Raw genomic sequence first — 14,671 nt, 5'->3', positions numbered from 1 at the left:
ACATCTATTTAAGCAGCTACCACTTCTACGTCCGGTTCGCTTCAATCGAACAGATGGAATGAGAGACATCTCAACCTCAATTTAGGTGAGTTTCTGCCAGCTAACTGGCCAGCTCTTCATGACCGATCCACTTTTCATTTAATTTCCCTTCCTAAACATTATTTCTTTCCCAGTCTTCTTTTTCAGCAATTTACCATTGATCGAAGGTTTGACTCCCGCGCCACCCAGCGGAGGTAACTTTGTTATTTTTACCGCGCTGGCTAGCCGTGGTTAACGCGGATGTTCACTTAGGCACTGCTGTAGTCATAACGTGTTCAATTTCCATTGCATGCCGCATCAGCCTCACAACTCACCCGCCATTGAACGCTGCCGCTGTTTTCGACGTTGCTGTTCTTGCGATGCATGACCACTTACTTCTTACATCACTATTTTCATCTGCTTGTATACTTTTTATCTCTTCCAACTCTGCGACACTTTGTTGCAATGCATGACGACTTACCTGGACTAAGTAGGGGTCCTCTTTCGTCCACTGAGTCATTGTACTTTTCATCTTTGGCCTTCAATACAGATGCTTCAATACTCTATTTTAAAGGTTTTGTACCGTCCATTTAGCCACAACATTTTCCTTTAGGCTCACATTATACATGTTGCACCGTCCTGGGTTCGTGATTTATCTAGTCTTTCACAAGAGGAGCTTTCTCTTTTAACCCACTGAACATGTTCTTCCAATAGCTTTATACAGCTAGACTTATCGATTATCTGACTATATAGGCAGACGCATAACCTGTTTGACCTCATTTCTTCCCAGTTGTCTATACTACCCTGCACCTTATTCATTCCAGGTGCTTCGCTCACTTTTCCGCCACAGGAGCCCACGTGCCCGTCCATGCCACTAGCCAGTGTGCAGAGGCCCATTGGTATTACTGATATCCATACGTTATATTCCCATGCTTTTATTTGTGCCCGACGCCTCCAGCTATCAAGTTTTTCTTATATCTATCCCTAGATCGCGCCCTTCCTCACCCCCGCACCCTGTCCTGATGAAGACCATGACGTAAGGGACTAAACTGCCTACGGTTTCTTAGGGGTCAAAACGTTGACACTTTACCACAAAGCCAGCATAAGACAACAGATATTCATGTTATGCTACTGTTGTGACCATGGCTGGATAATAATTCTGTTAAGATTGAGATTGATAGGCTTGATGTACTAGCCTCATATGTCCGAATTGATGTATGGTTTTTTGACTAACACTGCCTTTCTCAATCACTTCCCTATACTCACGAAACACCTATACCCACCTTCCCCTCCACCCCCCCCCCCCACCATGTTCCTCTCTAGGCACATTGTTATTTGCAATAATATGAATATGTACAATAAGAGAAGGATGCCCGGTGTTAATTAAAACACTGAGCACAAACAATACCTTGTGTATTATGTTTTGTTTTGAATATTTTTGATTCCCCTAATTGTATTGCTGTTTTCTGGGACCACTGTCCTTACGTATTGTTTCACACCCAGGTCCCAGAGACTATTTAGGGTATACCCTTCTTAGGTAACTGAAGTTATGCAAGGGCACGTGTGGCTCCTTACACACGAGAGCGGAAAAATGTCACTAATAGGGTAAAAATCTCTGTATTGCCGGATGGGTCGGATGTCGATGACATAGATTAATCTGCGTTGAGGCAGTACTAGCTGGAACCTTCAAGTTTCCTGCATGCCGCATCGCTTTTGGGAAAACTCCTACTGATCTTTTGGGGTCGAAACGTCGACATTTTTCAATCAAGCCAGCTTCAACAAGAGATTTAGTACTGTGTTAACATTTGAGACCATGGCTACAAAAAGTATTTGTGTGTACATTGTGACTAAGAGGCTTGATGAATGAGACACGTGTTCTTTAAATGATATATTATTTTGATGTACTCTATACATTTGCAGTCACTACCCTACCCTCACTTAAATCACTATCACCCCACCTTATCTTCCTCTTCCATCCCCACCTAGGGATATCATTGTATATAATGATATGTGAACAATGTCAATAACAGATCAATGCTCAGTGTGAATTAAACACCATGAGCAGTAAATATTTTCTGTCTCAGTCTTGAATTTATATTTATGTTGTGATTTTGAGATTGTATTATCGCTTTCTTTGACCACTGTTCCTATGTACTGTCTTATACCCAGGTTCCAGAGACTGGTTTGGGTTTACCCTTCTTAGGTAAGACCGAATAAAAGCTGAACTTGAACTTACCTGATTCGCCTTCTCCTTTCTGGATTTGTCATCAAGATCAGCACTTTATATTCCTGGGAAAGGGGAGCATTCAGGTGGGGTAAACGGGGATGGGGGAGGGAGGAGGTGGGTTAACACTTTGAATATCACCACTGAGGCAACAAGGGCCGACCAGACAGGATTAACTTATTGGCGCGTCACTTCTAGCTTTGACACCTAGCAGGACCATGGTATTTATAATTTCATTTCAATTTTATAGCGCGAATTCACCTATCAAGGGTTCGGGGCACTGTACAGTGTATTGTAATAACAGAAGTAAATAGTGTGATTTTAACATTATTTAAATCAGAATTTCAGCCCATCTTAGATTTTGGGCTTTGCCCTGTCATTTCAAGTGCCTGTGGCGAGGCCGGTGGTCTTGTCGCGACCCTAAGTCTCGGCTGCTCCCCGCATGAGATACAGCTAGGCACTGGAATTCTGCTGCACTAGCACCTAGCTATCCTTGTTGTGCTGTCACGGAAGCAGATGCTGGTTTGCAACTGCAGAGGGCAGAGCCATCTGATCTGTAGAAGCCTTTTAAAATGACCAGGATCTTTGCGCCTTTACTGAGACGTAGTTATTTGATGCCCCACAAGACCGGCGAGTTACTTGAACTGCCCCCAAGATGCTGTGCGTTTCTGCAGTGTACTATCAAGGGGAATAAAGGCTTAGTAAAAACAAGCATTTGCAATGCAATAGGTCTCGCATTTACGCGAGTTTGAGCTATTGGCATTGTAAATAACAATGCCTTTTATTTATGTTTTGGTTTTTAAAACATAAATAAAAGCCATTGTCATTTACAATGCCAATAGCTCAAACTCGCGTAAAAGCGAGACCTATTGCATTGCAAATGCTTGTTTGAGGAGGTTGTTGACTGCTGCATGTTTTGAGTCTTCAGGGAGAGTGGCGGCTTCAACGAAGGGGTTGATGATGTGAGTGAGGATGTTGCCTTCGAGGAAGGTTGTGGAGCAGGGGTTCGTAGGGTCCTAGAGGAAATTGAGGTCACTGAGTAATATAAAGTCCTTGAAGTTAATAGCGAAGGGAGTACAGAAGTCTGTAATGAGGATGCTGAAGTCTGTTCATGGTCCGGGTGGTCGATATGTGAGGGTGAAGGTGTTCATTTGTAGGGAAACGTGTGTGTGTTCCATGAAGAGAGTGTTGATGTCCATGAATGTATGCATTTGATTGTGTCTTTGTGGACGATTGCGCTTCCCTTTCCTGGCTTGTGAAGGTGGTGTGTGATCTTGTAACCTGTTTTGGTGCCACAGTGATGTTGGGTGCTGATGCAGGGTTGTGCCAGGTTTCCATAAAGAAGAGCAGGTCTGGCACAGTGCTGAGGAGATCCCAGATCATGTTGTGTGATTGCTGAGTGAGCAGTTGTTGAGAAGCATGCATGAGAGTGGTTGTTGGTGTGTTGTGAGTCGATTGCCCGAGTGGGCGGAGAAGGTACTGGTGCACGGGGGCTATCACCCTCCTGGAAGGAGCTCTAGTCCCTCAGATTTTCGTAAGCACAGTGCTAAGAAGGTGTATCACTGAGAGAACTAGGTGAGCCCTTCCAGGGGAGGCGGGTGGGTTGCATGTGAATCTATGAAAGATACCAATACTGTATAACTGCAGTTACAGGTAAGTAACGCATTCCTTATCAAGTATTAGGGTATCTTTCATAGATTCACATGCCTGAATCAGAGTAGTAAGCAATTATAAGCACATTTCGGATGGTACAGCATATAAAAATTCACCAGATAATAACATATCAATGTAAAACATAGAAAGTACCAAAGGTCAATCAAAGAAACCATTATGGAACACAATAGAGAAATGTGCGTATAAAAGAAAGGATGTTGGGATGAAAAAAAGGGCTCACCTCTATCGAAATAGATGATGCAACACCGACTGTTCCACTGCAGCATCCTTCATGAGTTCCGTATCCAAGCAGGAATGCTTGGTAAATGTATGTGGCGTCTTCCATGTTGCTGCTCTGCAAATGTCTGTGATAGGGACACTTGCAAAGAGTGCCATGTAAGTAGACATCGCCCTAGTGGAATGGGCTCGAACCATGGAATGCAAGGGTTGGCCCGCTTGCAGGTGACAAAGTAATAGCTCCAGAGATCCAACGAGAGATACTTTGTTTAGTAAGTGGAAGACCTTTCCTAGGTCGACTGTAAGCCACAAAGAGTTGGTTGGATTTGAGTAACGGTTTTGTCCTGTCAAGGTAGAATTTAAGGCAGCGTTTAAAGTCTAGAGAGTGTAGAGCTCTTTCTGACGCCGTTTGAGGAGTTGGAAAAAAGATCCGTAAGACTATAGTTCATTGAGGTGAAAGTATGACAGGACTTTGGGCACAAATTTAGGACTAGTCCGCAGTATGACTCATGTTTGAACTGAAGAGAAGGGTCTTGAACGGAGAATGAATGGAGCTCACTTACTCTCCTGGCAGAGGCAAGGGCTAGAAGGAGTGCCATCTTCCAAGAAAGATATTTAAGGTCAGCTCTGTGTATCGGCTCAAAAGGGTGCTTCATAAGCTAAGCAAGAACTGTGTTGAGCTGTCAAGTGGGAGGCAGAGACTTCACTGGAGGAAAAGTCCTGAAGAGGCCTTTGAGAAATTGTTTAATCAACCTACTAGACCAAAGAGAAGGGCCTGCAGAAGATCTTCTGAACGGGATATTGCTGCTAGATGAGCAAGACCTGAAGTTGCCAGACGGAGAAGGTAAGGCAGTATTTGTTCTGGGGAAGACAAAAGAGGGTGTATTTTTGCGGACTTACACCAGATACAGAACCTCTTCCATTTTAAGGAATATGTCTTGTTAGTACTGTCGGCGCGAGCCCGAGCCAGAACCGCCCTGCAGTCTGGAGGAATGTCTAGGACATGAAACTCTCAGAACTCAGGAGCCATGCCGATAACTCGAGAGATGCTGGATCCGGATGCAGGACTTGTTCTCGGTTCATTGTGAAGAGAGGAAACGGTTTCAAACAGATCGGTGGTTCCAGAGAGAGAAGATGGAGCTCCGTAAACCAATGCTGACACGGCCACGCCGGAGCTATTAGGATTAGCGTGCAGGGTTCTGCCTTCATTTTCCTAAGGACCCTGGGAATCAGGGAAATCAGTGGAAAAGCGTATGCAAAGACGTTAAACCATGCGATCGAAAATGGATTCCCTAGAGATCCCCATTGGGGATGCCAGCTTGTGAAGTTTTGGCATTTGGCGTTCTGCTTGGTAGCAAATAGGTCCAGGAGAGGAGTCCCCATTGGGAGAATATGCGGTCGAGAGTCCGCTGCTTCAACTCCCATTCGTGGCATGTTGTTTGTTGCCTGCTTAGAGAATCTGCCAGTACGTTGTCTGTTCCTGGAACATATTCCGCTCAAAGGGAAATGTTGTGATGAAGTAACCAGTTCCAGATTTTTTGAGATTCGTGAGATCGTGTCAGTGAACGAGTCCCTCCCTGCTTGTTCAGGTAGTGCATCGTCGTAGTATTGTCCGTTTGGACGAGCACTAGAGATCCTTTGATCCCGGGAAAGAACGCCAGGAGAGCCAGATAGACCGCTCGTAGCTCAAGGAGGTTTATGTGAAGCTTTAGTTCGGCAGAAGACCACTTCCCACTGATTCGGAGTTCTTGGGAGGAAAGCTCCCCAACCCTTCAGGGACACATCTGTTGTGATGACCTGTGGAGAAGCTTGGAGCAAGAAAGGCAGGCCTTGAGAAGGATTCCGTGGACGAGTCCACCACTGCAGAGCAGTGACCATCTCAGGGGTCACTTGAATGACATCGAAGGATCCTTCGGATTAAATCCATTGAGCCGACAGTGCTTCTTGGAGAGGGCGCATGTGGAGGCGACAGTAAGGAACAAGCAGAATATAGGATGACATCATTCCGAGAAGAGATTTGAAGAGGCATACTGAGAGAGACTTCTTAGATTTTATGCGATTTGCCAAATGAAGAAGTTTGTTCTGTCGCTCTTGTGATGGGAAAGCCTTTTTCTGGTTTGTGTCGAGAGTAGCACCCAGAAAGGTCATCCGCTGAGAAGGCTGGAGGATGGACTTGTCCTGATTCAGAGTGAGTCCTAGGCGACTGAAAAGCTGTAGACAGGCGTCGGAAGACCTGGTTGCGCCGTCCAGAGAATGTGCCTTGACGAGCCAGTCATCGAGATAAGGAAAGACCGTATGGAGTTGCTGCCTGAGATATGCAGCCACTGGAGAGAGGAATTTCGTAAAAATGCGTGGAGCTGACTTGAGCCTGAAGGGCAGGACTCGGTATTGGTAATGTCTGCCTGCCACGGCGAACCTCAGGAATTTCTTGTGGTTTCTGAGGATAGGGATATGGAAATAGGCATCTTGAAGATCCAAAGACACCATGTAGTCGTTTACGTTGAGAAGTTGCAGCACTTCTTAGATGGTAACCATGCGAAACGACTGTTTCGTTAAAAATTTGTTGAGACTTCTCAAGTCCAGGATTGGTCTCTATTTCTTCGCCTTTTTGCACACCAGGAAAAAACGGGAGTAAAATCATTTCCCCCGTTGACGAAGAGGAACCCTTTCTATAGCTAACTTCTGGAGCATGAGTGAAAATTCCAGGAGTAACAGGCATAGATTTTTGTGAAGCATAGGTCGAGGAGGGGTCTGGGGAGGTTTGTGAGTGAACTCCAGCGAATGTCCAAACTGTATCATTTGAAGAACCCAACGGTCAGTTGTTATTTGCTTCCAATTGCGTAAGAAGTGGGAAATCCATCCTTCAACTTTGAAGGGTGGAGCGGAGATGGAGACAGGCGGTAGATCAAAGTCATTACCGCCGAGCAGCGTTCTTCTGTCGTCCTCCTTTTCCTCGAAAGGAGGTTTTAGTGTAAGAGGATTGCTGTTGTTGACGTTGTTGGTACTGTGGCCGATATTGTTGGTTGGAGGAGGAATAGGAAGACCGATAGTGTTGGTAGCCTCCTATGGTGGAAGATTGACCTCTACCCCTTGAGCCACGGAAAGGGTTTTTTTTAATTTGAAGGGTATCCAAAGCCCTAGCCGTGTTGGTATCCTTTTTTATACCCTGAAGAGCCTCATCAATATGCGTGCCAAAGAGAAGCTGACCATCGTAGGGCATTTCCAGAATTTTTGGCTGGACTTCCGGCCGGAATGAAGTTGCCTTCAGCTAACCTTGGCGTTGTAGTACAGCAGCGCTAGCTAGTTGACGGAAACCAGTAGAGGCGATATCCATCGCACAATCAATCTCGGAAGCCGAACGTTCGCCCTCCAGCGAGATCTTCTTCGCTTCTTCCCTCGAGTAGTCCATCAAGGCTCCCAAGTATGGAGCAATGTCCGCCCACATCTGCCTGTTATAGCACCCTAATAACACTAAGGAATTTGACGCACGCACTGTCAATGCAGACATGGAAGAAAAACGTTTTCCAATATTGTCAAGTCGTCTGCCTTCTTTGTCAGGAGGAGCGGACAGCGGGGCAGAAGGGTTTTTAGGTTTCCTCTGAGCAGCCTGAGTGATGACGGAATCAGGCTTTGGATGTCCGGTAAGGGAGGCTGGAGCAGTGTCCGGAGCTCTGTATTTTTGTCTAGCCGGGGAAACACTGGGGGAATGGAAGATGGATTGTGCATTATTTTCACACCTTGATCCCAGATGTAGTCTACAATAGGTACTGATCTCACAGACATTTTAAAAGGTTATTTAAAGCCATAAAGGAAACAATCCTGTTGGTGAGAAGGCATAGGTATCTGGAAACGCTGTGCGGCTCTTTCCAAGACATTATGAAAACCCCCGATATCCTCAGGAGGCGAATCAGCTTGAGTAGGCACCGGGGACGCTGGACAAGGGATAACAATCATCCCACTCATCACGAGTCGATTGAGAATCATAGAGTTCTCCCTCCTCTTGTTGCTCGTCATCCTCATCATCTGTGGAAGTTGGCGGCGGTAGCGTGACAGGCACAGAGTGGAGGAAGAGGTGGAGGCTGTAGTCTTGGCAGCGGAGAGACAACCGGAGCAGGAGACCTAGCAGAAGTAGGAAATCTCTGCTTTTAGTCAGTAATCAGAAATTGGAGGTCAGAAACCAAAGACGCGGGTAGACAAACCATGGGTGGTTGGGGAGGATGGCTGTCGTCAGGATAATATGGCTGGTCTTCTGGGTCTTGTTCGTCATAGTCCGAACTCTCTTGGTATTTGACATGGAGTTTCGAAGAACTTGTTGCAGCTCCGAACATTCCGCCATCGTCTGAATCCTCCTCCTCTTCCAAAAGGTGAGTCGGAGGTAACAGCTGGACCCTGCTCGGAGAAGTCAGGGCAGGTGTCAACATGCGTGTTGTTATTTTGAGATGGACATACGCACTCTCCACTTTGGACTCTGGTGTCGTCAACGAGTCCGTCGTCGGTGTAGTCATCGACGGTGAAGCACCGACTGGCAAAATTGAAGGACACGTCGACAAAGTTCCGTCGACGGAGCAATCGTCGACGGAGCCCTCGTCGACGGTGTTGTCTTTGTCATCGACGGGGTAGACTTCGACGAAACACTCTTCGTCAGGCGATCGTAGCGCCGACGCTGGCTTGGACGTCGACGATTTTTTAAATTTTAATCGTCGATGATACAGGTTTAGCAGCCGTCGACGATGAAGTCGTCGATGAAGTTATCCCCACAGCCGTAGACGGGGATTTTTTCACCGTCGACGCCACCGTCGATGAAGCAGTCGTCGAGGTGTAACCAGGCTTTTTAAAGGTGTGTAGAACCTCCTGTGGAGAAACCTTTGTTAGTAAAGCCTTAAGGGGAGCCTCTGAAGACTTTCTGTGCGTCTTCTTTTGAGGGGGCTGCGACGAAGGTCCTGGAGAAGCAACTCTGGGCCTTTTTTGAGAGGATTTTGAAGATTTAGAGTAGCCTTCACTCTCCTCAGAAGACAAGGCTTGGTCTTTATCTTTAAGCCTCTGCAGCCAAATTAGAAGGCATCCCTCCCGATCTTTAAGGGTCTTTGAAGAAAATACTTTACAGTCCTTTGAAAAGTGGTCCGGGTAAAGACAATAGAGGCACATCCCGACGACGGGGAATGATTCAGGCATGTGAATCTATGAAAGATACCCTAATACTGGATAAGTAGTAGTTTCCTTTGGAAAATAATCTATCTTTTAGTCATTGTTCATTGATTCTCAATAGCAGAGTGAAAAACAGACCAGATTTTGGGCTATAGAGCAGAGACCTTTAAGGACTGCAGGGCAACATAGTTTTCCCAGTCCTGTCTATGTAATATGCTTCTCTAAGAAAAAAATGGAAATGTATTACATATATTTTTAAAACAAGATTTGATTTGATGTTCAAATTCCCAGGATATTTCCAAACTCAGAGGATTCCATGAAAAATACCTTGAGGATATTGTCCCATTGATCCTCATAAGTATGAAGACAATGGCAGAGCATAAATACTTGATCAAGCCTTACCTATTGCCTCAAGCTACACATAATTAAAAAGGTCCAATATGGCACTAACTCATTGGGTGTTTTAAGTATTACTGTTGATACTGGGTGTTAATCAGCAGGATGTCTGTACTGTTGTCAACAGGATTGAAACGTGATTGGCAAATAATTAGTTTTATTCTTTAAAAGGCTAAATGAACCAAAAGAATGAAAGAATACCTTACTTACCTTCTTTACAGTATTTTTCCAATAAAAATGTAGCTTCCTTCAGAGGCATATTTGAACCACATTCCTGGTACCAGGTGTCGCCCTGCAGCCAAAGCTGCATATCTGAGACACGCCACTGGAAGTGACGAAGAAGTGCCCTAATAGTCATTACATGATCTGATGATGTCAGATCATCAGATCAACAATTGTTCTATGCTCCAGAGACCGAGAATTGAATATTGCTGAACCAAACATACAACACAGCAATCAATAAACACCCTTAAAATTAGAAGGTGAGAGGATGATGTGAAATTTGCAGGATGCTGCATATCCATCAGAGATAATGTTAAAGAAAACAAGTAACTTAATCCATACTTAGTGCAGATTCCACTTCAACGCAAGCTCTAAATGGAGTTAGGCTGTTATATAGGTGGAAGTAAGTCCTGCATCTAAACGTTCCGTAGAATAGTCTTGGAATTCAGAGTAGAGAAGTGCCCTTAGGGAAAACATCTTTTTATGTTTCTTGTGATGGGATATTCTTTCCAGGGAATAGCTGTTCAATAGGGCTTTCTATCTGCAAATCTGCTAACTAAAAGCAGCCAAAAGTACTTGGATTCTGGCTTGCAAATATTCAAATAGTGCATTTGAGCCAATATTGTGATTCTTGCCAAGACACCACATGTTTTAAGTGTATAGGTCCCTAACCATTATCTCTCAGAAACCCTGCCCTCCCTGCTTCAAATCCAACAAGTCTGAGAAAGGGGTAGAGGTCTAATGAATTTCAATGTTTAGGAGGAAAAAAAGAAAAGAAAAGAAAGATACAGAAACCCCTATCTGTGGCTCTGGCCCCCAAATTTGTGAGATGTTGAGAACCGGATCCGCTGCTACAGGGTCTTCGTATGCCTGCTGCATCACTTCCAGTGGTGTCTCAAGGGTCTAGAGTTGAATGCAAACAGAACCACCTATTGTCAGAGGAATATCATTGCTTTTAAAAAGTTCCAGACCCAGTTTCACATCTGGGAAGGAGTTTACATAAATCATCTGCAGGAAAGAGTAACTCCGATAAATTATAGACTGAAAGAAACAAAAGGGAATTACCGGCTGTTAGAAAGCACAGGTGCTAACATTTATATGTATCATCTTTTTGTATCAATCTGTCGGTTTGAGTAGGAGGGGTATGCCCAGATATTCTTTCCTACTCCCTGTGCCTACTAACGTTACAATGTGTTTCTTGTTGCTTGTAATCAAATGCAGGAAAGGTGGGGCAAAGAGGGGTACATGGCCTCAAAGTAAGAAAATACATTTTGTAGAATTTGTTTGGCATGGACAGGATTCTATGGCAATATGCTTTATCATGCAGACATTTTTACATAAAATTTATTGTGACTGATCACAATGAAATGGAAACTACATACCCGATTGCCACCGCTGAGATTGTTGTATATAATTCGAAAGCGCTTTCTGGTATATGTGCATCTGTATGTTCCTCCCATGAGATATTCAATTACCAGTCCAACATCAATCAATGTAATTTTATATCCTGGTGGAAGATTTCCCTAGAAGTATAAATAATTCTTATTAAACACAACATAAACATAGTAATACATACAATGTATCTGCTCAAGGAGAGTTTTGACTAAACAATCAGCTTTTCCTTTTAAAATGTGTGTGTAACAATTTCTATTTGAGACCAAAGCACACATTTTAATTCACAAGATCACAGTCTATACAATAGTTACTTTATACTTTCTATGAACTATAACAATTTATTTACAACGCCAACTCAATAATACATTGTTTACTTGATTTGCTCTGCAAAACAGAAAGTTGGTTAATAACACACAGCTTCAAAAGTAGCCTTATTAGGCATCGGTACTTCCACACATGTGCAACTTCTTAAGATTTTGAAGCAATGTGGAGTCGACTTCGAGTTCCTGATTTTCTTAAAGCACAAGTCTAACTTAAAGATTAAAAAATAAGGTAGATAAATATTTATGCCATGTATTGGGAAGGTTTGTCAGATATAAAAAATAAACATGATAATTCAGAATAAGGATTACAACCATTCAAATGGCCATGATGAGGAAAAACCTTACCTGCACAGTTCCCTCCAGCAGGTCAGAAAAACGTTTTTAGACGTGCTACAAGGAAACTATATTAGTCTTCAATCTCTGTTGAGGTGACCACTCATATTCAGGTATTCCTCATCTGGAGGAAAGTGGTAAGTAATATTAAAATGCATAGTACCATATTGTCTAGGAAGAAGAGGATATGATGTGCTGAGAATTCAACATTATGATAATCAGCACCAATTTAGATTTGAGGTTTTGATTAGCCCATTAACCATGTAGGGACTGATGAATATCTTTTTACTTCTGAAATGTGCCGCTGCCACCACCACAAGTGAAACCTGAATTAAGGATGAGAATTCTACAATATGAGAAAGAAGAACTTTAAAAGCTTTTTATTTTTTTTAAATCAGCAGAACAATATTTGAATTGCAACTCAATGGCATGCAGCCAATTACACTATTGGAGTTCGTGAAATATAAGATAGAAGGCTAACAACTTGAAAGGAAAATGTTGCTTACACTGTAAGCATCTGTTTGCAGTACGTAGTGCTGTAGAGTCCAATGATGTGCATACTCCTGCCTTCTAGTGTTGGGCCCGGATGTTTGCAAGTTTGTTTTCTTTGAAGACTTTTTCTTGAGTGACCAGGCAATGTGACTCCACCTCTTGCTTCTAGTGCACATAGACATAAGCTCCACTGTTAGATTGTTTTTCTGCACAGCGTTTGATGATGGAGTTGGAGCAAAGCGATACAGGAGAGAGAAAGAAACATGCCCATGCAAAAGAAAGATGACCATGCAAAATAAGAACCAATGATAACTGCTTTAACCAGAGGTCTCCGGGGAGGAGGATGGGCGCATGTGACTCTACAGCAATACATGCCATGAACTGATGCTTACAGACTAAGTAACATTTTCCATTCGAGGCATGTGGGGCTGTAGATAAACATACTGTGTATTGACTGCAGAGCAGTCCTCCCATAAGTGGTGGCTAGCCTGTGGATGTCGCAGAAGATTGAAAAAGGGTAAGGAGTGTAGCCTGTCAAACCTTGGCTTGATGGTGAGTGAGTAGAGTCATACAATAGTGTTTAGAGAAATTGTGTTGTGTAGCCCAAATAGCTGTTTTACAAATGTCTGCTATGGGGATGTTTCCCAAGAAGGTCATAGAGGCCCTTTTCCTTCTAGTACAGTGGCCACTCAGAGGAATAGGCAAAACCCTTTTAGTTTTTGTGTAACAGGTTTGGATACTGAACAACATGAAAGGAAAATGTTATAGCCCTGTAAGCATCTCTTCATAGCATGTAGTGCTGTAGATTCCTATGATGTGCATAGTCCTGCCCTCTAGTGTTGGATGTATTCAGGTTGTTTTTCTTTGAAGAAATGTTCTTGTGTCACAAGGGAATGTGACTTCACCTCTTGCTTCTACTGTACATGGTCATCAGGTCTACTGCAGTTTTTCGCATGGCGGGTGAGGATAGAGTTGGAGCAAAGCAATACAGGAGAGAGAAAGACAGAGGACCATGCAAAACAAGAAGGAATGATAACTGCAACAACTAGAGGCCCCCGGGGAGGATGGTGGGCGCATGTGAATCTCCAGTAATAGATGCCACAAAAAGATGCTTACAGGGTAATTTTTTTCGAGGCATGTGAGGCTGTAGCTACACATACTGCGCATACACTGTGCGGCAGTTCTCCCATAAGTGGTGGCTAGCATGTGGGTGTTGCAGAAGATTGAAAAAGGGTAAGGGGCGCTGCCTGGCCAACTTTGGCTTGCTGACGAGCTAGTACATCCACACAATAGTGTTTAGCGAAATGCAGTTGTGGAGACCAAGCAGCTATGGGTATGCTTCCCAGAAAGGTCATAGTGGCCCCTTTCTTTCTAGTAAAGTGTGCTCTCAGAGAAAAGGCAAAACACTTTTAGCTTATGTGTAACAGTTTGGATACATTTAACTATTCATATGGCTGTACCTGATTTTGATAAAGCCTTCCCTTTATACAGTTCAGAAAAAACAACAAAGAATTGTTGAATCTTTCTAAGGAGTTCCGTCCTATTTACAAAGTGCATTAAAGCTTGTTTAAAATCTAAGAAATGAATAGCCCTTTCTGCAACTGAGTCAGCTTGAGGAAAGTAAACTGGGATTTCTATTGACTGGTTAATGTGAAAAGTAGAGACCATTTTAGGAAGAAATGCATGGTCATTGCGAAGGACAACCCCATCTTTATGAATCTGAAAGAAAGGTTCTACCAATGTTAACTCTTGGAGCTCGCTGACATGTCTTAGTGAGGCGATAGTCATAAGAAAAGGTAGCTTCCAAGAGAGAAAATAAAGAGGACGTGACTGGAGGGGCTCAAATGGTGGACACATGAGTCTTGTGAGGACGATGTTGAGATTCCACACTGGGGCCAGGGGTGCCAGAGGAGGAATAACTTTCTGGAGTCCCTCCATAAAAGCTTTAATGACTGGAATCCTAAAAAGGGAAATGAGTTGCTTATTTTGGAGGTAAGCAGCCAGGACAGTGAAGGGTAGCCGAATAGCAGTGAAGTCTAGTCCACAGGTTTGTTGGTGTTGGCTGAAACAATGTTTTAGACAAAGTTGCTAAGGGGTCAATGAAGTTTGGAAAGCAGCATTTGGCAGTGTAACGTGCACATGTAGTGGGCTTGCGTGCTTCTTTAGAGTATATTCATGCATTCAGGAGGTAGACTGAGGTAACCAAAGTCAAAGACTTCAGGAGTAAGATCGC

The 14,671-nt window shown here is 43.7% G+C and overlaps 1 protein-coding gene across 2 annotated transcripts in view; it reads right to left on the bottom strand.

Moving 5' to 3' along the window:
* The window catches only part of TRPM7 (transient receptor potential cation channel subfamily M member 7), a 2,096,104-nt gene that overhangs the window by 1,277,256 nt on the left and 804,177 nt on the right, over window positions 1-14,671 (bottom strand). For both annotated transcript variants that reach the window (XM_085644243.1, XM_085644244.1), the window contains exon 14: window positions 11,278-11,418. In XM_085644243.1, the coding sequence (XP_085500369.1) occupies window positions 11,278-11,418 (141 nt within the window). The remainder of the gene's footprint in view (window positions 1-11,277; window positions 11,419-14,671) is intronic.

Source organism: Triturus cristatus, chromosome 3_1, assembly GCF_964204655.1.
Source record: "Triturus cristatus chromosome 3_1, aTriCri1.1, whole genome shotgun sequence".
Taxonomy (NCBI): Eukaryota; Metazoa; Chordata; class Amphibia; order Caudata; family Salamandridae; genus Triturus; species Triturus cristatus.
This window is presented reverse-complemented; position numbering and strand designations above follow the sequence as displayed.